We start from the raw sequence: 25,685 nt of genomic DNA, 5'->3' as shown, positions 1-25,685 counted from the left end.
TTTAGAGGATATTGTATTTCGACTGTCTAGGAATAGTACTGTGCCATTTGGAAATTTTCCATATGACTGCAAGTTTTGAATTAGGGAAGGTTCAAGGATTACTGGCAACTTTAGGAGGGTAAGAAAAATCACCTTAAATGCATCTGTTTATGCCAGTGCTATCAAATTTCTTTAGAGGGTAATGTGTTTCAGAAAATGTTCCAAGATTGTCAGAACTATAATGCGTCAGTTGATGACTCAACAACCAAGCCCTGAATGTTGTGTAATTGTTGAGAGCCAGCTGAGGGTCTGATGCTGAGCCAGAAGTGTAGTGGAGCACTGGAAGCCATGTATAAAGGGAAGGGAGGTACACACGGCCCTGTCTCAGGGAGCTTTAAATCCAGCTAGGAGATGCGAGAGAGACAACTACAAAGAAGCAACGCTCAGCGCAGTACGATACACAGGACTGTTGAAGGGAACAGTGTTGATTGTGATGTTTGACTTCTTGCATGTTTTGAACCACAAGGCTGTGTTTCCTAGCCAGGCTTGAGATAGGAAAGCCAGGGCAGCCCTACAAAGCAGAAGATAAGTCCACAGGCTGGCCCAGAAAGCCAGGAGTGAGGGGATGAGGTTGGGCCCTCACAGCGGAAACGGGAGGAAGGAATTAATTAGAGCAACACTGCAGCCTTGAAAGAAGGATTGACAGGACTTGATGATGGTTTGACTAGAGGGAGTAAAAAGAAAAGGAATCAAAGTTGGCCCCAAGGGAAGGGTGAGATGGGACTTCACAGGATGGGAGCTGGAATGGGACCAGAGCCGTTCCAGAAGGTCTTGAAAAGGTCTGGCTTCTGAGGTCATTCCAAAATAAATGCTTGGTGTTTCACAAAAATGAAGTTTGATTTAGAAATAAAAAAGCTTTGTGATAATGACCTTCACTTCCTTATCATTCACATCTATAATATCACCCCGTATTCATCTTCTTGACTCCCCAAAACTAACAGCTGTTGTATAATACTGCTGGGTGGCTTTGAAATATCTTAGCATTATTATTTTTTCCTTATGAATCAGTCCTGTTGAGCTTTCATATTCCTGGCATGCGGATTGAGATAGGGAACTTTTCCTTTTAACCAAGTTGGCAATAACTCGAGTTTCCCTTTCCAGAGCCTCTCCTGATTTCTCTGGCTCTTCTGCAGAATTGCACTCTCCACGTGGGAAAAGCAATCCTCTTTGGACAAGTGTCCTTGATAACCCTCCTGTAGCTCACTGGGACAGGGGGAGAGAAAATAAAGATACCAAAAGGAGACTCCCTCCCAGAAGCCTGGCAGGGAAAGGAAGGAGGGAAATGGATCAGGGGTCTGAAAGGAGACCGTGGTTTACTTTAGGGTGTAGTTGACTGGAACACATTTGTCAGCTGTGGAAAAAGAAGCCAGTCCAGAAAAGATTGATGACTTGGAAAATAAAAAGGAAGGTTGTAGGGGGAGTGGGTGGGAGAAAGGAAGGAAAGAGGGTGGGAGTGTTGAGGGAAGGAATGCCACAGGATACTGGGAGGGGTGGGATCAAGACAGAATAGCATGGTCCTTTGAGTCAAGAGTGATGACACAAGGGACGGGGTGGAGGGCTGGCCGTAAGGGGGTTCACCTCCAATGCCCACAGCCTTTTCAGTGAAGGAAGGGAGTCTGTGGGCACAAGAGTAAGGAAGGTTTGATCCAACACTGAAGGGAAATGGGGACATCAACCAAGAGACAATTAACAGACTGGACGATAACATCACCGGTGGCTGAGATTACAGGACAGCCACTTATACCAAATCCAACACCACCATGTGCAAAATATGAAACTGCTGTGTTTTGTTTTGCTTTGTTTTGTTTAGGTTTTTAAATAAGAGAAACATGACTTAAGACCATGCAGTATAAACTACTTCACGATGGATTCTTTTTTATCTAAACTTAATGCCCCTACGTTTCTAAGGTTTGTCTTATCTATACAGTTCTAAATACTGTTAGCAGGTAAATCTGCACCAGAGTGTTGAGTTAAAGCAAACACCATTCCAAATGCAGGAGAAGTTAATAAGAATCACATAAATAGTTCCAATTTGGTAGCAGCTGATCGAATTGCTATTCTGAATTCACTGCTGCCTTGCTTTATACAACAGGAATTTTTGAACAGTTGAACATAAATTATATTTCCTGCCTTGTTTCTTCATTAACATTCCACCTTCAAACACACATACACAAACACTCATTTTTCTCAGAGCAGTGCTTCTCAATGGAGATTATGTTGCCCCCCCCCCGGTGGGGGGCGCCTTTGGGCAACGTCTGGAGACATTTTAATGATCACAAGTGGTGAGGAGCTACTGGCACCTCTAATAAGTCGAGGCCAGAGATGCTGTTAAACATCTTACAGTGTACAGGACAGTATACTGCAACAAAGAATTGTTCAGCCCCAAATGTCAACAGTGCTGAGGTTGAGAACCCCTGACTTAGAAAACAAAAATTAAACTTAATTATACAAAAAGTGATTTGCAAATACCTATAAAGCCCAAAGTGCCCATTTTCTGATTTTTAAAAATAGCATTTCATCCTAGCATTAAATAGAACTGCTATTTAAAAAGTTAGGGTGTCTTGAAAAGACAGATCTTACATGTTAAAGTTTAATTTAAATAAAAGAAATTCTTATTTTACAAAACTTACTAACATCAACTGGCTACCTTAAAAAAGTAGGGTAAAAAGTTTAGGAAATTTTTGGATTTTTTTTTTTTTTTGGCTTTGTGGGATGGTATCCATTTTTCCTTATTTAAAAAAAAAAGTTGATAATTACCTTCTGAGACAGTAGTCCCAATCAGCAAACCCTCCATTCCCCCAGAGTTTGTAGTTGCCTCTGTCCTACAGACTCAGCACCAAGACTCTCCAATTCATTTCCTCTCTGACACTAGACAGGAACGTGTTTCTGGAGATGGGGAAACAGACCCTTCCACTGACATCTACCAGAAATGCCCTTTATGTAGTAACTGCGTGTTTTATTGGCCATCGTTAACCGTGGTGACCAGCACAGGCACATCCACAAGGAACTAAAAATCAAAACAGAAGCTCAGAAGCATCTCTTAAGGTCCTTCCACAATAAAATACTTGATAAACTATTAAAGTGTGGCGGGGATATTTTTGCAAAGCCACTGGAGTCAGATAATATAGAAACTTTGTCCTGTGCAGCTGAGTAAACAAACACTGAATGCAATTATGGAAGGGGATATAAGGAATCTGAAAAATACTTGGATTTGTTTTTATTTTTACATGTGTTTCACACCCTGATTTAGTTGCCCTGGGTGTTGGGCTGTTTGGGAATTCATTAGTCATAGGAGTGGTTAAGAGAGACACAAAGTCAGGCAAAATTTAACTAAATACTAAATACTGCATTTATGTCATCTTGTGAAGCATTTTACCAGCATAAATGGTATTTTCTGACAGTTGGTATGGTTTCTATTGCCTTAACTTGAAGGGTTTTATTAGCTCCTGATTTTTTTAAAGCATTTAAGGTTTAATGTAGTTTGTTTTTCACCTCCTTGCCTTTGGGTCCCCAGAAATATAGATGATTTAATTATAAATATGGACTATGCCATAAAATTCCTATAAGGCCTCAGAAACTTAATGTCTTCCTTGAAAAAAAATAGTGTGTCTTGAAAAGACATTCTTACAAGTTAAAATTTATGTTAAATAAAAGAAAGTCTTTTGTCATAAAGCTGAATAAAATCAATTGGCCAACAAGATTTAATGAGATATTTGGGAAATGTAATCATGTTTATGAAAGACCTTTGTAAACTTCAAAGTATTATAAAAATGCACATGCTTGTTGTCAATTGTATGCCCAAACGAAGAGGGAAGAAACATTTATTGAGCTCATACAGAGGGAAAGAGACTTTTCATCCATCTCAGCTAAACTGCACCACTGCCTTCCTGCTGAGCTTTGGGTAACATCCTCATTTTACAATGAAAGCAAAAGTGAGGGGAATGTCATGCCCAAGGTCACACAGCACAGCCGGTAAGTTGCAATGTCAGGATTCAGTCCCAGACCAGTTGAACCACAAGGTTGCCCTGTCCTGTCCACCACACTGCCCTCTGCAGGCTGTGGGAGGAGCTGACAGTCACGTGGGGAGTAAAACAAGTCAGGTAAAAAAAATCTGAGAGCCATACTACACCCAAGTCTACCAGCTGTTCAGAGAAGAAAACAACTCCATTCCACGGGTTTATCATCTAACAACTTACTTCTATTAACAGTTCTATGTTTAACCTTTTGAGGAACTGCCAGATTGCTTTCCAAAGTGGCTGCATTATTTTACATTCCCACCAGCAGTGTGTGAGTTTCCATTTTCTCGACATCCTTGCCAACACTTGTCATCATTTGCCTTTTTGATTGCAGCCCTCCTTGTGGGTGTGAAATAGTATCTCAGTGTGGTTTTGCTTTGCATTTCCTTGACGGATAATGATGTTGATCGTTCATACAAGCATTATTCATAATAGTCAAAAAGTGGAAACAACCCAAATACCCATCAAGTAAAATGTGACATAGCCACACAATGGAATATTATTTGGCAATAAAAAAAGAACGAAGTACTGATACATGGTACAACATGGCTGATTCTTTAAAGCATTAAGAATGAAAGCTAAGTGAAAGAAGTCAGTTCAGTTACAAAGAATCACAAGGTGTATGAGTCCATTTACTTAAAATGTCCAGAATAGGCAGAGCTATAGAGACAGAGTATATTTGTGGTTGCCTAGGGCTGTCGGGAAGGGGAGGTGAAAAGGGAAATAATGGCTAACGGGTATGAGAGTTTTGTCAGGGTTTCGAAATGTTCTAAAATTGATTGTAGTGTTATTTTTCTGGATTTTGTGAGTTTATAGCATATGTCAGCTTTTTAAAATTTATACTTTGTTGTGATTTGTTCTCATTCTAAATAAATAGTCTCTTCTGTAAAAATAAATAAATAAATTTTGTCCACAAAATCAGAAAAAAAAAAAAAAAACAGTTAACCTGCTCCCTTCTAAATATATTAATTCACAGATGGTAGGTACTGAGCAGTCAAAGGGAAATCAAACAAGATCCCTACTCTCAGGAATCTCACCATCCAGTAAGACAAATGATGCATAAACAACGAATTTCAATAGAGGGGATAAGCATTCCCACAAGGAAATCACAGGGAAAGGTGGTGGCACCTAAGGAAGTATGGGTGGGCATGTGGCAGGTCTCACTCAGTGTCCAGTACAGCAGGGGCACCTTCCAGGGAGGTAAAGCCCCTGCACGAAGTGGGCAGTGCACCCTCGCCTTGCTGAGAGACCAAGCCCCTTGAGAATCTGAGAGGAAGTCAGAGACAGGAAGAGTTCGGTGGTCTTTTGATCACGATGGCCCATGCTAGGGTGATCCTTTAACCTTTGACTGTAGCCATTGTTTTTATAGCACTTCCATGTTTTGTGGTTCTTTCATTCAGATTTTAAATTATCTTTCAGTCATTATTTCTCACCAATCTAAAGTAATTATACTTTATGGATCATGGTTATGGCTTTAAAAGGTTTCTTAATTGTTTAATCACCTTTCTGATTTTCCTTGACCAATGAGGAAGATGTAAGAAAAAGTGTACGAGTTTTGAAGTGAAACAGTTGTAGATTCAAATCGCAGCTTTGTGACTTAAGAGATGAGGGACTAGGGGAAGTTTCTCCCCTTTGTCGAGCCACACACATCCATAACCTAGAATTGCTGGGTCTGTTATCTCTCTTAATCTTTACCACAAACCGTCCTTCATAGGATTGTGGTAAAGATTAGACGAGATAACAGATGGCTTCATACAAAGGAATGTCTCAGTGAATTAAAATTTGGGGGGAAGTACAAAAAATTTTAAAGAAAAACCCACCATTTTCTCAGACTGAAACTTGATGCCGGTGAGTTCATAATTGAATAGGTCAAACCAAGGTCTCCTGTGCAATAAACAACAACCTGCTACATGTTCTTTAAGGTCTGTGATATTATAAAACGGCAGGTTCTTATGAGAGGTTGAGGTAAGCAAAAAAAATGGCCATCCTTTCTCCATTAGAGTTCTGAGCCAATACAAATATAGAGAAAAAGTGTTAAAAAATGTAAAAAGAGAGGGGGATCACCTATAAATTAATAGAGCCTTGAGGGACATACCAATCAATTGCAATGTATGGAATAAATTGTAATATTAATTCAAAGTAATTTTTTGAGACTCTAAGGAGCATTTGAAACTTACTGATATTTGACGTTATTAAGGAATTGCTGTGATAATAGTATTGTAATTATGCCTTTTTATATCCTTCTCTTTTAGAGATACGTATTGAAACATTTACAGTAAAATGATGTCTGAGTTCAAAATACTGGTGGAGAGTCAAATGGTTGAAAGTGTAGATAAAACCAGATTGGCCATAAGTTAATGGTAATTGAAGCTAGGTAGGTGATGGGTTCATGGTATATTATTCTTCTAAGATTACATATATTTGAAATTTTCCCTAAAAGATGTTTTTAATGAGGAAAAAAATATCACCTATCTACTGATAAAGATGAATTTGGAGAGCATGGCTTAAATGTGCCACTCATGGGCTTCCTGCTGAGCCCCTGAATTAGGCAGAGGTAAGCCCTGCACAATCACAGGTTTCTTGGTGCACCCAGCCTGTTAGGATACCTCACAGTGGTACTAAGTCTGGGGTCTTGAGTTCAGTTCCTATGCAGTCTCTGCTTTGTCTTTGCCCCAGTAGCCCCTCAAAGCTCAATCAGCCATCTTGCAAATGTGAGCTGGTAGATACCAGGGAGATGAAGCCAGGACAGCAGTCCAGTACAAATCCATCCTCATCCTTATCCTTGGAAAAGAATTCATATCACATGATACGGAGAGGGTAGGCAGAGAGGCTCCACAGTGTCATTTTTGTGCATTCAGGTGCTAAATGGAAAGTATTAATCAGAGGGAACTCTATTGCATAAGAAGAAAAATAGGAGTACTTAATTTGTAGAAATAAAAGAGTAAAATCTGCATTTTAGAGAAATGTGTACCAGCCAGAGAGGCCTCATGGGAAGAAAGAATAAAACATAGAAAGGAAGCCAGCAGAGCTGTGGAATATTTTATCTTTTACCACAAAAGAAATGACCCAAGAATACAGGGGAAGAATACAAAAGAAATGACCCAAGAATACAGGGAAGCAGAGGGTCCTACTGAGACTGTATTGTATATTCATAATCTGTGGTTGCCCTGGCAATGGGTCCTTCATCTCATGGTGATGGCATTACAGTAAGACACACCACAGTAATTAGTATCAGAGCTACAGGGGGTCAAGTTAGCTCCATTTTGGGAGAAGGCCTGAGAAGAAGCTGGATAGGATTTCAGCAACTAACAAATAAAATGAGGTCTTGAAGGAAAGAACTTTGAGAGATTTACCCAATAACAGATTTGAACTTGATACCCTAGAGTACTTCTAGGTATGGTGCGTTTCCTACTGACTTTGAGGTTGGTGCAGATGATAAACCATCTAGTGGCATGTCCATATTGTCCCACCTTTCAACCTGATGGCGTTTCTCTCTGAAATAATCTGAACCAGGAGAAAGAGGAAGCCCATCCTCCAAACTACTGTTTATTAGTCTGACATAGAAACAATTGCAGTCGCCTGATAATTTGATTAACCTCTCTACCCCAGGAGATTAGGCCAGGCAAGAGGACAGGGTGCCAACAACGTGACCATAAATAGGGTATAACCTGGTCTCCATGGAGACCATAGCAACACAACTCAACTTTCCACTCTGAGATGGGCGCTCTTGACTAGAACAGTGACCAGTACAGAAAAATGTACTCATTATCTAGGAGTGAGCACCCTTTATTGCTGTTTTTATTTGGCTGTTTCCCTTCCTCAATTTCAGGTATATGAAACAGTTGGACACAGTGGTACCACCTTGCTAGCAGAAGTGTTTCTGCCTATACCTGAAACTACTGTTGTCACTGGAAGAGCTCCCACTGAAGAAGTGGAGTTTAGCAGTAACCAGCATGTGACACTGGACCACGAGGGAGTTGGCAGCGGTATGGAAAGCCTCATTGGCTCACGGATTCATGGTCAAATTTGAACATATCTTTTTTTTCACTTATCAGACAAGCGGACAATTATAAAATTGCTATCAGAAACTTAAATTAAAGCAATAATCATATACAATTTTTGGCAAAGTCATTTTTATATACTATGGGTGGCCAGAAAATTCATATAACTATGCAAGTGTAAAGTAGTTTTACCGTGTGAATTAAGGGCCTTTAGATTGCCTTTGACACCTTAATTCAACTTCTAGGAATCTTTCCTAAGAAAACAATTTGAAATGAAGACAAAACTTTGTGCATAAAAAAAAATGTACCTCACAGTGTTATTTGTAAGGCTGAAAAGTTTGAAGTAAATAATAGGGAGATTATTAAATAATATTCTCTCATCTCCTTCTACAATTCTGATTAAATATATGATGGACCATCTCACTCTGTCCACCATGCTTTTTAACCTCTCTTTAATATACTTGACATCTCTTTTTTTCACTTTTATATTCTGTGCAATTTCTTTAAGTCAGTCTTCCAAATCATGAATTCACTTTTTGGCTGTGTCCAGTCATTGAAACTCATCACTGCGTTTTTCGTTTCAATGATTATATTCTTCACCTCTAGAAATTCTATTTAGTTTTTTTTTTTTTAAGATCCTGTAATTTACCTGCTTAAATTTATATATATATATATATATATATATATATATATATATATATATATATATATATATATATATATTTATATTTTGGTTGTGTTGGGTCTTTGTTTCTGTGCGAGGGCTTTCTCTAGTTGTGGCAAGCGGGCGCCACTCTTCATCGCGCTGTGCGGGCCTCTCACTATCGTGCCCTCTCCCGTTGCGGAGCACAGGCTCCAGACGCGCAGGCTCAGTAATTGTGGCTCACGGGCCTAGTTGCTCCGCGGCATGTGGGATCTTCCCAGACCAGGGCTCGAACCTGTGTCCCCTGCATTGGCAGGCAGATTCTCAACCACTGTGCCACCAGGGAAGCCCCCTCTATTTAGTTTTTTACAATCAGTGCTGACAACTTTTTGTCCTTTTCTGACACTGTCAATCATTTCTTTTATTCATTAACTCATTCATTTATTCTTTAAAACACATTAAAATATTTTTCAATATTCTGTATCTGATTATTCCAACACCTATCTGCTTATTAGTCTGATTCTGATTCTGTTTCCTCATGTGCCTGGTGATTTTTTATTATGAGAGCATATCTGGAACTTTATCTTCAAGAATTCTTTGAGTCTCAAAACTGATCACCAGTCTAAAAGTCCGGAGGCTTAAGCTTTTAGTTGCAGCTCTGCTACTGACAAGGTGTGTGATCCTAGTAATCATGTAACCTCTTTGAATATCATCTTCCTCATTCATAAAATGGATCTAATAATAACACCCTTAATGTCATATAGGGTTATTTTGAAGATCCAAGATGGAGTGTTCAGTATGAAGGAAAGATCTTTGAAAAACACAAAGATGCTGTTACAGGGTTAACAGTGGTAGAGTTTTTGTGTTAATAATATTAACTGGAACTCCCCAAAGCATGAAGTTGCTATATTTCATGCTTGAAAATCTTTACTTAATTTACTTGATTAAATGCCCTGCCCTGAGACTTTTTTTATCACTAATGTCCAATCAGTGAGGGCCAAATCAGTGAGGCTTTACCGTCTCTACAATAGCTGAGCAATAGCATCTGTGGCGTGGTCAGTGTGTGCCAGGCATGTCTGAGTCTTTGCAAGTTTTACCTCACTTAACATGCTGTTCCTCACTCCAGGTACACTCTGACCTTAGGGCCTTTGCCTTTGTTCCTTCTGCCAAAAAGGCTCTTTCTCAAGATACCTACATGCCTCACTTGAGCTTTCTTCAGGCCCTTATTCAAAAGTGACTTCTCATGGAGCCCTCCCTGGCCACCCCGTCTGAAAGTTCAACCCCTGCCTCCTCCAAACACACATTTTCTATACACCTTTCCTAATTTGTTTCTCTTTTGCATTTATCACTCTCTAACATACTGCCCATGTCTCTTACTTATCTTGCTTATAACCTGTCTCTCCTACTTGAATGTAAACTCCATGAGAACAGGGATTCCTATCAGTTTTGTTTCTTTACTGCTATCTTTGTGACCAGAATAGTGCCAGCATGAAGTAGGAGCTCAAAGAAGTATCTACTGAATGAATGAATAAATGAATGTCTTCACAGTAATCCATAAAAGGGGGTACTATTATGTTCCTTATTTTATACACAACGAAACCAAGGTTCAGAGAAGTTAAGTAGTTTGTCCACACAGCTGATAAGTGGCAGAACCAGAATATACATGCAGTTGGTCCCACTCCAGAGTGCATCGTTCATTATAATGCCTACACTCTGCTGTCAAGAGATAGAGCCAAGTGGCCGATGGTGAGCGTCATTCCCTGAAGAAGTTCAGTGATGTTGATTTGAATTATGTTCCATCCCCACCACTCCCACCCACTCTGTTCCATTTGTCTACTTTCTGCTTTCTTACTAGTACTGGGCTCACTCCCTCTTTCTAAACAACATCCTATTTAATCTGCTGTTTCCCCAGGAGTACCCTTCTCATTTGAAGCTGATGGTAGTAATCAACTGATTCTAATGACCTCGGGGAAAGTGTCCAACAGTGTGGCATGGGCCATTGGAGAAAATGGGATTCCTTTAATTCCTCCATTGTCACAGCAGAATATTGGATTTAGAAGGTAATGTATGGCTAGAATAAGCTGATGGGCAATGTCAGAATTGGCATGAACAATATCCAGTGGGAAAAAAGCTTGCAATATCACATTCTTTCCTTTTATTGTTATGTGCCAGTATTTTCAGGGTTTTTTTTTTTTTAATCAGTAAAGCACTTTACCTTATTTAGTCTTGACCAATTAACTCTGTGAAGTATTCTTTTCCCAATTTCACAGATGGGGAAAGTGCATAGCACATACCTGTATATATCAATATTTGGCCCTAAGTAAAGGTTCATTGTGAATGATGATTGGTGTAGAACCTTCTGGTTATGTGAAAGTCCCTATTCTCAGTCCCCTTCCTTGATTGCTAGCCCTAGGTTTCTACTCAGAACAGCAGAAAGGGACTCTGGGCCTCACCAGTTCACTCCAGATGGACGGGCCCTCTCTCTTTGTGGTTGATGCCTGTCCAGGCAGCCTGGACTGTGTCTTGCTTCTGTCCTTCCCCAATAGATGTGTCTTGAGTGGATCATCTTACCACTGTTGTCTCAATTGCCTCCATAAAATAAAAGGACTCATCTTGATCACCAAGAAGACACCTCCCAAGTCAAAGACTGTCATTTTCAACGTGTGGAAAAACAGACTGGGGCTGGTTTTGTTCCCTTTACACCCTCTCCATTCAGTGCAAATGCTTGTATCCATGCGATAAAAACAACAAGGCCTTTCTCAGCCAGGACCCTGGCAGCATTTCCAGTGGAGGCTCGTTTATGCCTTTGAATATAAGCCTTTTGCATTTGTCTCATTGAGTTTTATGCTGGAGAAATTTCCTGGGGATGAAAGCTCCAGCTCCTCAGTTGAGGAGGTAAAACAGTGTGAGTGATGAGAGATGCAGCCCTGTTAATAAAGTCCCAACTCATAGAGGGAACCTACCTCAACATAATAAAGGCCATATACTACAAACCCACAGCAAACGTCCTTCTTAATGGTGAAAAACTGAAAGCATTTCCTCTAAGATCAGGAACACGACAAGGATGTCCACTCTCACCACTATTATTCAACATAGTTTTGGAAGTCCTAGCCATGGATATCAGAGAAGAAAAAGAAATAAAAGGAATACCAATTGGAAAAGAAGAAGTAAAACTGTCACTGTTTGCAGTTGACATGATACTATACATAGAGAATCCTAAAGATGCCACCAGAAAACTACTAGAGCTAATCAATGAATTTGGTAAAGTTTCAGGATACAAAATTAATGCACAGAAGTCTCTTGCATTCCTATCAACTATTGATGAAAAATCTGGAAGAGAAATTAAGGAAACACTCCCATTTACCATAGCAACAAAAAGAATAAAATACCTAGGAATAAACCTACCTAGGGAGACAAAAGACCTGTATGCAGAAAACTATAAGACACTGATGAAAGAAATTAAAGATGATACAAACAGATGGAGAGATATACCATGTTCTTGGATTGGAAGAATCAATATTGTGAAAATGACTATACTACCCAAAGCAATCTACAGATTCAATGCAATCCCTATCAAATTACCAATGGCATTTTTTACAGAACTAGAACAAAAAATCTTAAAATTGGTATGGAGACACAAAAGACCCCGAATAGCCAAAGCAGTATTGAGGGAAAAAAATTGGAGCTGGAGGAATCGGACTCCCTGACTTCAGACTATACTACAAAGCTACAGTAATCAAGACAATATGATACTGGCACAAAAACAGAAACATAGATCAATGGAAAAAGATAGAAAGCCCAGAGATAAACCCATGCACCTATGGTCAACTAATCTATGACAAAGGAGGCAAGGATATACAATGGAGAAAAGACAGTCTCTTAAATAAGTGGTGCTGGGAAAACTGGACAGATACATGTAAAAGAATGAAATTAGAACACTCCCTAACACCATACACAAAAATAAACTCAAAATGGATTAGAGACCTAAATCTAAGACTGGACCCTATAAAACTCTTAGAGGAAAACATAGGAAGAACACTCTTTGACATAAATCACAGCAAGATCTTTTGTGATCCACCTTCTAGAGTAATGGAAATAAAAACAAAAATAAACAAATGGGACCTAATGAAACTTAAAAGCTTTTGCACAGCAAAGGAAACCATAAACAAGAAGAAAAGACAACCCTCAAAATGGGAGAAAATATTTGCAATCAAATCAACAGACAAAGGATTAATCTCCAAAATATATAAACAGCTCATGCAGGTCAATATTAAAGAAACAAACAGGCCATGAAGAACCTAGTGGCAAGACGGGAATAAAGACACAGACCTACTAGAGAATGGACTTGAGGATATGGGGAGGGGGAGGGGTGAGATGTGACAGGGTGAGAGAGTGTCATGGACATATATACACTACCAAATGTAAAATAGATAGCTAGTGGGAAGCAGCCGCATAGCACAGGGAGATAAGCTCGGTGCTTTGTGACCACCTAGAGGGGTGGGATGGGGAGGGTGGGAGGGAGGGAGATGCAAGAGGGAAAAGATATGGGAACATATGTATATGTATAACTGATTCACTTTGTTATAAAGCAGAAACTAACACACCATTGTAAAGCAATTATACTTCAATAAAGATGTTTAAAAAAAAAAAAAGAAACAAACAACCCAATCCAAAAATGCGCAGAAGACCTAAATAGACATTTCTCCAAAGAAGACATACAAATGGCCAAGAAGCACATGAAAAGCTGCTCAACATCACTAATTATTAGATAAATGCAAATCAAAACTACAATGAGGTATCACCTCACACCAGTTAGAATGGGCATCATTGGAAAATCTACAAGCAACAAATGCTGGAGAGGGTGTGGAGAAAAGGGAACCCTCTTGCACTGTTGGTGGGAATGTAAATTGATACAGCTGCTATGGAGAACAGTATGGAGGTTCCTTAAAAAACTAAAAGTAGAATTACCATATGACCCAGCAATCCCACTACTGGGCATATACCCAGAGAAAACCATAATTCAAAAAGACACATGCACCCCAGTGTTCATTGCAGCACTATTTACAATAGCCAGGACATGGAAGCACCCTAAATGCCCATCGACAGATGAAGGGATAAAGAAGATGTGGTACATATATACAATGGAATATTACTCAGCCATAAAAAGGAACGAAATTGGGTCATTTGTAGAGATATGGATGGATCTAGAGACTGTCATACAGAATGAAGTAAGTCAGAAAGACAAAAACAAATATCGTATATGATCGCATATATGTGGAACCTAGAAAAATGGTACAGATGACCGGGCAGGGCAGAAATAGAGACACAGATGTAGAGAACAAACGTATGGACACCAAGGGGGGAAAGCGGCAGGGGGCGGGGATGGTGGTGTGATGAATTGGGAGATTGGGATTGACATGTATACACTGATGTGTATAAAATGGATGACTAATAAGGACCTGCTGTATAAAAAAATAAATAAAATAAAATTCAAAAAAAATAAAATAAAATAAAGCCCCAACTCAACCAAGGTGACCACACTGGCCCCCTTGGAACTCAGTCATGTCCAAAGTTGGTGCTTAAGTTGGTTGCATAAGTGTTTATTTTTTCTCTTTTATTTTAGCTGCAAGTGGTCCCCAGTTATCTGGGAGATGAGGCCTTCTGGGCATCCTGCACCAGATGCAGAGGCACCTGTCACTAGTCTGGATCCAGGGACTCAGGACACTTTAACGCACTGGGCAGAGTTGTAGGAATGCAGGGTCACAGTTGCATTCCTTCTATTTATACTTCTTTTCTCCCCCAGTTTTACTGAGATATAACTGACATATAGCACTGTGTAAGTTTAAGATGTACAACATAATGATTCGGTATTTGTACATACTGCAAAATGATTATCACAATAAGTTTAGGTAACACATCCATCACCACACATAGTTATAATTTTTTCCTTGTGATGAGAAATTTTAAGATCTGCTATCTTAGCAATTTCCAAGTATACAATAGAGTATTATTAACTATAGTCACCATGCTGTACATTAGATTTCCAGAACTTATTCATATTATAACTGGAAGTTTGTACTCTGGAGTCCCTTCATCCATTTCTCCATCCCCGTCACCTCTGGCTCCACCAATCTATTCTCTGTTTCTATGAGTTTGTGTTTTTTAGATTCCACATAGAAGTGAGATCATCTCACTTAGTATAACGCCCTCAAGGTCCATCCAGTTGTTTCAAATGACAGGATTTCCTTCTTTTACGGCTGAATAATATTCTATATATGATATATATATTATACATATGTATCATATTTTATTTATCCATTCATCCATTGATGGACACTTAGGTTGTTTCCATGTCTTAGTTATTGTAAATAATGCTGCAATAAACATGGGAGTGCAGATATGTCTTCGGGATACTGATTTTGTTTACTTTGGATATATCCCCAGATGTGGGATTGCTGGATTATATGGTTGTTCTACTTTTAATTTCTTGAGGAGCCTCCATACTGTTTTTCATAGTGGCTGCACCAATTTACATTCCCACCAATAGTGCACAAGGCACTACCTTTTTTTTCATATCCTTGCCAACACTTGTTTTCACTTGTCTTTTTGATTATAGCCATTCTGACAGGTGTGAGGTGATATTTCATTATAGTTTTGATTTGCATTTCCCTGATGATTAGCGATGTTGAGCATCTTTTCATGTGTCTGTTGGCCACTTGTACGTCTTCTTTGGAAAAATGTCAGTTCAGATCCTTTGCCCATTTTTAATTAGATTACTTGTTTTCTTGCTACTGAGTTGTATGAGTTCCTTATATTTTTTGGATATTAACCCCTTATTAGATGTGTGCTTTGAAAATACTTTCTCCCACTATTCAGACTTCTTTATTATGCTTATAACATATTTAATAGTAACCATCAAGTAAAGAAAAATGTCAAAAGTCCTTCCTTATGATCAGATTTTCTCTCATAGGGAATAGCCTCCTTAAGCAGTGCTGTCCCTGGGATTTTGTGGTCTTGATGCAAACTGCTCTGTGATAAAGTCGGTCTCATGGAATCAACTTTCATTTTCAGCGCTTTGAAGAGAGCAGATGCCATCTCATCCATTGGCACATCAGGACTGACAGACATGAAAAAGTTGGCCAAGTGGGCAGCAGAGTCCAAGCTTGACCCCAATGACCCCAGCAATGCCCCTTTGATGCAGCTCATCTCGGTAATGTGGCAGGAGATCTGGACACACACCACTTCTCCACTTGGTGTGATAATAACAGAAATGGCTGGTCCTTGACACACATTTTCTTTCCCATATGTTCTCCTGCGCAATAGTGTTTCAGAGCACGAGGCCTGGGTTGAATGACAGGTTTAAATTTTAGCTCTGTACCTACTGGCTGTGTGATGAAGGCAAGCACTCATGCCCCTAAGCCCTGTGATGCCCTCACAGTGTTGTCAGGAGGAAATGAGCTGCTGCGGATCACCATCTAGCTGGGCACACGGTCAGTGTGCAGTCAACGTCAGCTGCTGCTGTTGTTGTTACTCTCACCTCTAACCTCTGTAAAACCCCTAAAGAAAGGTTTCAATTTGCCCCTTCTGTGGAGAGACGCTGAACCCAGACACTCAGGGTTCCTTGCTCCACATCCCAGAGATGGTAAGGACACGGCTCCAAGTTGATGTGATTTCAGGCCCTGTGGTCTTTCCATCATACCTTGAAGGGCTGATGGGGCATTTTCAGAAATGGTGGTTTTGTTTGTGTTCTTGTTGGATGATTAATTAGATTACCTTTTAGGTTTCACTGAAGTGTTTTTGATATAAACTGCTTGTATCTACCATAACATGCAAAATTCTTTCTTCAGTGAATTTGTAAATAAAATGGAACATTAGTCAGTAAATGATTTCTCTTGGTGACAAATACAATTGCTTTTACTCCCAAGTTCATAATTCCCACAGAAACCTAATAACCAAGTAGATGATCCAGAAAGTGGCCATAGCAACACATTCCGTGATCACGTTTCTTAGTTCGAGTTCATCAGTAGGGTAACTATAACCAGGATGAAAACTTTCATTTCTCCCCTAGTGATTCTAAGAGAAGTCCCAAAGCAAGCTTTGGTTTATTCTGACTTTTATCTTCATAAAATCTCCTTCCAACATGATACTTAGTGCATGTTGATACTTAGAGAACTATTAGAAAGAATAAATTATCTTATTTAACCAAAACATTTCTTGCATAATTGGTGAATGAGTGAAGTCCCAATATATGTCTTCATTGTTTCATTTTTGTTTTATTAATTAAAATGAAAATATCCACCTTAAAAAAAAAAAAGAAAGAAAGAATAGGCCATATTACCTGAAGTGTAGCCTATTCCATATAAAGCTTTCAAATTATTGATATGTTTCAATGACTAGCTTTAAATTGACAATAATATAGTGCATATGCCCCCTTCATTTTTTTTTTTTTTCTTTTTAACTATTTGCTTCCCATAGAAGGACAAAACACAGAGTTTGCCTTCCTGACTGGCCTCTTTTTTACGAACCAGGATTTTCACAGCAGTATCACCTTTCCCATCGCAAAGCTCCATCAGATCTCTGCTCCCTGAGGAGGAGCAGAGATCTGCCCAGGAGGAGGTTGCATCTGGCAAAGCACCCAGCAGAGGAGCAAGCAGACACCTGGGCAGAGTGCAGCCCACACCTGCTAGTCTCTCAGTGGTGCTGAAGCCGCACTTTCTGTACCAGGGTACAGGGGCATCGGAGGCCGGTGCTTGGGTCCATCTCTGGTTCACTTTTCTCAGTGACCAAGGCCACGAGGTGCTGTGCGGGGACAGGAGAGCATGGCTGTGGAGCCAAGTGAAGCTGATGAGCCCGACGCTAGGGCCTTTATCTACATTTGTGCATAAAGTCCAAAAGTTATATTTTAAAAATATTTTAAAATATATTTAAAATGTTAAAGTGTAAAAATATTTAGATATTTTAAAAATGCATTTAAAATACATACACTTTATATACACTATGTATATGAATAATCTTATTTGCAGTAGGCACTTGGTAATACACTGATATAAATCTCATATTTTTCAGTCTGTATATTTTCGTGACAACTGTTAGAGGAGCGTGCATACCCAAAATGAACCTTTTAACTTTTATTTCTCTGGAAAAATGATTCATGATACTTTTTATAGCTACTAAATGAATATTAGTAGCTATAAAAGGCAGAGTAGCATCTGTCTCATTACCATTATATTTTAGTGTATTTTCTCTTTAAATGAAATGATGGATGTTTCAAGTCTCTCTGTCTAAAACTGTTAAAACGTCATTCCCAAAAGCTCAGTGCCAAGTTTCTTTGGGTGAAATCTGCCTGTTTTCTAGAGTTTTGTATTTCCTGGTTTTTATAGGTTGCTACCAGTGGTGAATCCTACATCCCTGATTTCTTTCGACTGGAACAGCTACAACAGGAATTTAACTTTGTTTCAGATGAGGAATTAAACAGATCCAAACGATTCAGGCTTCTTGGTCTTAGAAGCCAAGAGGTGCCAGAATTCCGAAATTATAAACAAATTCCAATGTATGACCGAGAAATTATGGAAAAGGTATTCCAGGTGAGAAATTGCCTTATTTTATTATTAATAAAATAATAAACTATCTGCTGTGCCATTTGGTATACTATTATGTATGTATTTTGTTGTTGCTATGTTCTCAGTAGCAATATTGGTTCCTCTTTTGTAGTACTTTACATAACCTTCCCATTATGTTTCTTGAATCCAATGTTTAAATAATATCTTTGTCTCAGTATAATGACATCTAAACTAGGAAAACTTAGAGTTGTAGGGTTGAAGAGTCTCTTGAGTGTTAATGTGGCAAAGGATTGTGCCTTAGTCAGGAATTCAATGCCATTTTAATCCAGTAAGTATTTACTAAGCACAAAGCACGGTGGTAAGCACTGCAGGGAAAATAGGTGGGTAGGATTTGAGCAGCCTTGGGGCGGGGGGCCAGGAAGGAAGTGGGGAACAGTTCTGGGCACCCTAGACAGGCAGCAGGATGCACAAAGCCTTGGCAGAGGAGGGAACGTGGCGGGCGTGGGAGCAGGGAGCCTTTGAGGAGTTACAGGTAATAGGCTTGCGTATATGGGGCAAGCCCGTGAAAGCCAGACAAGTCTGTGTTTGATGAGGTAAAGGGAGAGCCATTAGAAGTTAATACCAGGACTGTATGATTTTTCATGCAGAAATTATTCTGGGAGAACATCTTTGGTTATTTGGTTCTTTATATTAGTTTGGACTTGTGATTATAAGTGATAAAAACCCAATTTGAACTAGCTTATGAACGAAGGGGAGTTTATTAGATAATGAAATCACAAAATAGAGTTAAACATCTAAAACATGTGAATGACAGGAGTTCATCTGCGTCTCAAAGACACCCAACTATTGCCAGGCCCCTTCGCCATCCTGCTTGGGCTTCCCTTGGTATGGTGACTTCATTTTCCCCCATTGTAGACAGATTTCTCTATTTGATCACTTGGTCACCAATATCATCCAAGTTCACATCTAGTAGCCTCAGCCAGGAGGGAGAGGTGTGTCCTCTTGTCCCGAGTTTAAAAATCTTGGGGACAACTTTTGAGCCACCCAGACTGGGTTAGGGGCCACCCTGGGCATTCAACTGTGACCAGGGAAGGAGTGAAAGGGAACATGGCAGCTCCCTAGGGACCCCATGGAATTTTATTGATAGAAAAAAGAGAAAAGTGCAGTGGCCTGAGAAGACAAAGCCAAAGGCAGCCATTCCTCTCCTTCAAGTAGGTGACCCAAGTCAGCTGCAGCCAGACACTATTTACTATTTCTGTAATTGCTTTACTTGAAATATAAAAGGCAAAAATTAAGCAGGGGCTTTGGCCCTGCTTAATTGTTTGGGTGAGCTTAGCATCTTGTTTGGGTGAGCTTAGCATCTTGAACTACAGTGACTCTACTATCTCTATTTCTTTCTGCCTGAGCATTGTAACTTGTAATTACAGATTTCTCTTCTACTTATAAGGCAGTTCAATCAACTAACTCCAAATCCTGGATACTGCATCAAAGATCAATTCTGAACCAAAAGTTCAGAAGGAAGCAGAAGGAACATTTAGAACCATAATTTGTGACTTAAACCACATGTGATAAATAATTCTCTAATCTCAAAAAGGGCATGAGAGAGTACTGGTATTTTAGAATCATAAAAGTATGGCTTCCTTTTAATTTTAGGACTATGAGAAACGGTTACGAGACAGAAATGTAATTGAAACCAAGGACCACATAGATACCCACAGGGCCATAGTAGCCAAGTACCTCCAGCAGGTAAGGAAAACCATTTTAAACAGTCCTCATAGGGGAAAAATAGTCAACATCCTAAGGTTGGAGGAGGGAGGTCTCTATTCTTAACCCCTGTAGGCTTATTTTCTCATAATTACAGATTAAAATTGATTAACAGCTATCTTCAACTTTGGGACACGGTTACTTAGTTCTCCTTTGTATTAGCTTGGACTCATGATTATAAGTGATAAAAATCCAATTTGAACTAGCTCAGGAACCAAGGGGAGTATATTCAATGAGGAAATGCTGAAAACACTAGGATGTGTCTCAGTTTATTATCAGTGGTTATCTTAAGAGGGGGTATCATTACAAGGGACTTAACTTTCTAAGTCACGATTTTTTTTTTAATATTTGAATGTTTGCATCTTATTACCTTTGTAATAAAAAAAGAAGTTTTATAAACGACATACTAACTGCCCTTCTGCACTAGAAAGTCAAAATATCCTTTTATCCTTCCTTCCTTTAATTTAACTTATAAGAAACACCCTAGTGGCTAGAGTACATTTTTCTCATCCGATTGATCTACCCTGTAGCTCACGTATAAAAAAAAAAAAGAATATTTATGACATTTAAGAGGTCCTCTATTTAAAGAATAATTAGGTAGCAAGTCAGTTTGAATAGGGGAAGAACTTCAGAATCAGTTCTGAAGTGTGTGTGCTTCGAGACGTGTCCTATTTTTTGTAGTTGTTCATTCATTCATTCAGCTAAATTTTACAATCTTATCTGCCAGGAATTTTTCCAGGTCCTGAGAATATAGCAGAGAACAAAACAGAATCCCTCTGCCTTAGGGAGCTTATGCTAGTGAGGAAAGCTGGATGATTTACAATAGGAAGAGGTCAGAGCTGCGGAGAAAAGTAAAGGGGGTCTGGAAAGCTGCACTGAGGTGACATTAGAGCAGTGAAGTGTGCGTTCATAGAACAAGAACATTTTAAATAAAACATATTTCTTTCCTCAGGTTAGAGAATCAGTGATAAATCGTTTTCTAATTGCAAAACACCATTTTCTTCTTTCGGATTTGGTAGTAGAAGAAGAAGTTCCCAATATCAGGTAAAAAAAAAAAAAAAGAGAGACCTTTTTGTTATTTCTTTTAAAACTATTTGTATTGTATTAAAAATTTCATGTAAATATAAGATTTTTATCAGTGTATAGTGTGCATTTGGGCCCCTAATAATACTGGAAACTGGTAAAGCCTGATTAACACCTAATGTTACACTAGTTGGGGCGTTTCTGTTAGAACAAGTCACACGAGATCCTCTCCATCACATCCAGTGGACCCCATCTCACCTCCCACCACCTCCAAGTGAACCTCACCAGCCTTGGCTATCTTCTCATTCCAGTCACATGAAGTTTTGACAGCATCCCCTCCAACAGATCATCCTCCTGCTTTGCTCACCTCCCTATGCCGGGGTCTCCTTTATTCTCCCATCACAGGGCAGTGGGGGTGGCCGAGAACTTGCCCACTGAGATTCTGGGTGGCATGGAGAGGTCTGGTTCCAGCACCACAGCTGGGAGACACAGAGCTGCCATGTGTTTGGTGAGGGGCAAGGGCAGCAGGGAAAAATGGATATTTACATAGAAGTTGGGAATTGACTGTGTTTATTTGCTTGATTGTCTCCCTATCATTTAGAATAATCCTCAAATGGTCTCAACTCGAGGTGGATGCATGAAAGATGAAAGAGAACTTTCTATACTGGTGGGCTTGCACAGTCTATTAACCTCATGACCCTCCCTGTGATTAAATCTCTTGGTCTCCTGCAAAGGTCATTTGCTATGCATGTACTTCCTCTCCACCATCAAGTTGGCAAGGAAACAAAAAACTGTGCAATCCATGGCAGCCCCTTATTTGGCTTTGCCTCTGTCCTCGTACAGAAGGGAGGCTGTGCCCACATAAATTCATGCAAACCCTCTCTCTTTATTCCAGGCCCAGAGTCCAGTCATTGAATGTTTTTTTTTTTCAGTCATTAAAATTATACTTTAGAATAGATGATGATTTTTCATGCTGTTTTTCCATTTCTTTTCTTTCTTTTTCTTTTTTCTGCTTTACTTTCTGCATTAAGTTCTGAAGGCTCAGGGTATGTTCTTCCTTCTTTTAATTCTGGTTTGTTCTTGGCTTTAAATTAAAATGTTTCTGTATATAATGGTCCCAGCCACCAAGGTGCTCTCAAGCTGACTGTTAGGGAGGCAGCAAAGTCTCATGATAGGAGGCACCTCTCTGAGAGGGAGAAAGTATTGAGAAAAGAAGCGTTGTGCCATGTCACGACCCCCAGCAAAGGTTTCTCTCCGAGGTCCCCAAGTTTGGGTTAGGTGGCTGTCCTGGCAGAGGGATTAAGAAGATGAACTGTAATTTGTAACAACATGGATGGACCTTGAGGGCATTATGTTAAATGAGATGAGTCAGACAGAGAAAGACAAATACTATATGATTCTCACTTATACGTGGAATCTAAAAAAAAAGCCAAACTAATAAAAACAGAGACTAGAATGTTGGTCACTAGGGGTTGGGGGCGGGGGAAACTGGGGAGATGTTTAAGGGTACAAACCTGTAACCAGAAGATAAATCAGTCCTGGAGATCTAATGCACAGCATAGTGATTATAGTCAGCAATACTGATTATAAACTTCAGAGTTACTAAGAGACTAGATCTTAATAGTTCTCACCACAAAAAAAGAAATAATAGTTATGTGAAGTGACAGATAGAGGTGTTGGTTAATGCTACAGTGGTAACGTATTGCCATATATAAATGTATCAAACCAAGACATTGTACACTTTAAACGTATACAGTGTTATATGTCAATTATATCTCAATTAAAATAAAAAATAAATTAAAACGTGCAATAAATCAAAAAAAGAGATTTGCAAAAATGTAAAACAGTGTCACTCTCCTGACACTCTTTGTGTTGGAAAGGATAGTTATTTTTCATAATTTTATACCATATTAACATGTAATGGGCTTATTCTTGTCTTAAATGAGTGAATGAATAAATATATGCAAATATTAAAAGAAGCAGCAGCTGGGCTGTGTAGTCAGGGTGATCTGATCTTGAACCCCAGCTCCCTCTCCTCCTATTTAGCAAATTCTATCACCTCTTGGAGCCTCCAGTTTCTTCATATAAAAAATGGGATAAATACACTCGTAAGGATTAGAAATATTATACGTAAGGCACCTAGCACTCCGCTTGAACCAGAGAAGTGCTGGTAAATGGTGACTCCTCTGCGCTCTGTGGGACAGAAGACCTTGGGAAGCAACTGGGAACAACAGCCCCCGGAAGCCCGTTGGAGACGTCATCTCCCCGGCTGGCATGTGTGTCTTGGAAAGAGGACTCCGGTCCAGCAGGCCGCCTGGGCAGCGCTGATACTCACAGGGAAGCAGAGCAGCGTGAGGGTTGCCGGCCCGAGGCCGGCTCTGCGCCGCTGGCTTTGTTCTGTGGCTCTTGGGCATAGTCATTAACGTCAGCTTCCTGATACAAAGTCACAGTTGTGTTTCTGTTTAGTCTCTGGGGCAGAATTAAGTTATTTTCTCCATGGCCCGTTCTCCCCCGTGATTGACCCCGTCGCTTTCATCTTCCAGGAAGTGTTAACGGAGGTCATCTCAGTGAGAGGTAGAGAGATGTGAGAGGGGGATCCCCCTGCCCCGCCTCCCCCTCCCTTCCTCCTGTCTCCATCCCCTCCTTTCTCCAACACAATCACTGGCATCATAATCATTGCCGTTGCCCCAACAGTCACTACGTTAGGGCATCTAATGCTAGACCAGTGCCAGGGTGCTCTGTACACACCTCCTCACAAAACCCTCTCAACAACCCCAAGAGGTAGGTATTTCCATTTTGCAGATGATGAAACAGAGACTTCAAGAGGTGAAATAATTTGCCCAAGGTGAGCAGGATTCACACCTAGTTTTGCCTAACTCCAGAGAGTGAGGTATCCCTGGAAGGGCCTGAGAAGGCTGTGAACATCAGCTGCCATGTGAATGCAGCAGGCTAATGAGTGCTCCAGGGGCCCAGGAGAGGGAGCCCCCCTTCGGGCTGATGCGGCTGGGCCTCTGGGGAAGGGGAAATAGTGGCCCTGAAAAGTGGTAAAACTGCAACCGAGTGGGTGGATGAGGAGGAAGGTGGAAGGAGGCATTCAGCGTGCAGGACTGGCATGAGGGAAAGCGGACAGTAGGAGAGCACAGGTCACGTTTGAGGGGCTGGTGGATAAGCAAGGCAGAGAGCCAGCAGGAAGTGCAGGGAGGGACCAGAACATGAGTTTCATCCTCTGATTGGCAGCAGCTAAAATGAATGTTAATAATCTACACAGTGGGCTCTCCCCCATCTTGGGAGAACTTCTTGAAAAGACAAGGAGTTTTTCAGGGGCTTGTGAGGGACCTTGGGGCAGTGTTTGGGAAGTTGTCTCAAGACTTTCCAGATCTTTCTTTTCCCTAGCATCCTAATCTTGTTCTGTAATCATTAGCATTTTGGGCCTGAGCCTTTTCAAGCTGGCAGAACAAAAACGACCACTGAGGCCAAGGAGAAAAGGTCGGAAGAAGGTGACAGCCCAAAACCTGTCCGATGGAGACATAAAGCTGCTGGTGAACATTATCCGGGCTTATGACATTCCAGTGAGGAAGCCAACGACAAGGTGAGAGCCCTCCGAACAGCCCTGGGATGGAATGTGCAGGATCCAGCCTCTTTAGAGCATGCTCACTCTCGTTTTTAACATAGTTGTTACTCTGTGGGGAACGAGGGCAGGGATGGGGGGGGAGGAAGAGGGTTCTTGATGAAGTCAGGGTCCTATTGGTTGCAAGTAACAGAACCAAATCAGTCAGTTTAGGGTAAAGAGGGGATTTATTGGGAATATCTCATAGAACTCAAGAACAAGAGGTACAGCCAAACTACATGGTAGACAGTAAAGATTAAAATGGCTTCTTCAGAGGCCCCATTGTCTCTCTTGCTTGCTTCGCTCTGTGGGTTTGCTTCATTCTTCTCTGTGTGATGGAAGTGGTCCATCCTGTCAGGGTACCACCCACCAGGTGTCAGCTTCCCAGGAGTGAATCTGAAGGTCCTAACTTGGGTCAGGTGTTGATCCATGTCTAGTCACCTACAGTCAGAGAGGCAGGTCACAAGGACCTGTCCTGAAGATGGGGGACAGTTCTCAGAGAAGTGGGTGAGAGCTGGGCAGATACCAAAAGGTGTATATTCTAGATTCTGAAACATGTGTTTGAGCACAAAACTGTGACTTCTCTTTTATCTGCTCAGAGAAGTGAATTATGTCTACTGTATTTCATTACGTCGCGGCAATGGGGAACCCCTCCCCATAGGTAAGGTGAGCCAAAGTTTCTTCTCCCCTTAGAGAACAGAGATGGAAGGACCAAGAATTACCTCTCTTTGCTGGTGCCCTTGTCAGTGTAATGAGGGAAACTATAATTTAGTGTGCATTCACCATGTTCTAGGCACTATGCTAGGCACTTTCATTTATATTATTTCACTTATTTCTCACTACTATTACTGTCTCCATTTTACAAAAGGGAAAATGGAAATGAAGGGAGCATAAGTGGCTTGCCCAAGGTCATCCAGCTCTCTGATCACAGAAGCACACCCCGCTAGCCTCTGGCATCTTTTGCCCCTAGGGTCTTCCCTTTAAATTATCCACCCCCTATTATTTTACCCTACTTTATTTTTCTGCTGACTA

The 25,685-nt window shown here is 40.4% G+C and overlaps 1 protein-coding gene across 2 annotated transcripts in view; it reads left to right on the top strand.

The window, feature by feature from the left end:
* The window catches only part of CC2D2A (coiled-coil and C2 domain containing 2A), a 134,586-nt gene that overhangs the window by 78,319 nt on the left and 30,582 nt on the right, over nt 1–25,685 (top strand). Inside the window, exons 18-25 of one of the 2 annotated variants that reach the window (XM_036853358.1) lie at nt 7,885–8,041; nt 10,612–10,759; nt 15,771–15,909; nt 18,080–18,283; nt 19,913–20,005; nt 20,976–21,067; nt 22,078–22,092; nt 24,468–24,635. In XM_036853358.1, coding sequence (XP_036709253.1) covers nt 7,885–8,041; nt 10,612–10,759; nt 15,771–15,909; nt 18,080–18,283; nt 19,913–20,005; nt 20,976–21,067; nt 22,078–22,092; nt 24,468–24,635 — 1,016 coding nt within the window. The remainder of the gene's footprint in view (nt 1–7,884; nt 8,042–10,611; nt 10,760–15,770; nt 15,910–18,079; nt 18,284–19,912; nt 20,006–20,975; nt 21,068–22,077; nt 22,093–24,467; nt 24,636–25,685) is intronic. The other variant, XM_036853360.1, reaches the window with a different exon arrangement.

Source organism: Balaenoptera musculus, chromosome 5, assembly GCF_009873245.2.
Source record: "Balaenoptera musculus isolate JJ_BM4_2016_0621 chromosome 5, mBalMus1.pri.v3, whole genome shotgun sequence".
NCBI classification, from domain to species: Eukaryota; Metazoa; Chordata; class Mammalia; order Artiodactyla; family Balaenopteridae; genus Balaenoptera; species Balaenoptera musculus.
This window is presented reverse-complemented; position numbering and strand designations above follow the sequence as displayed.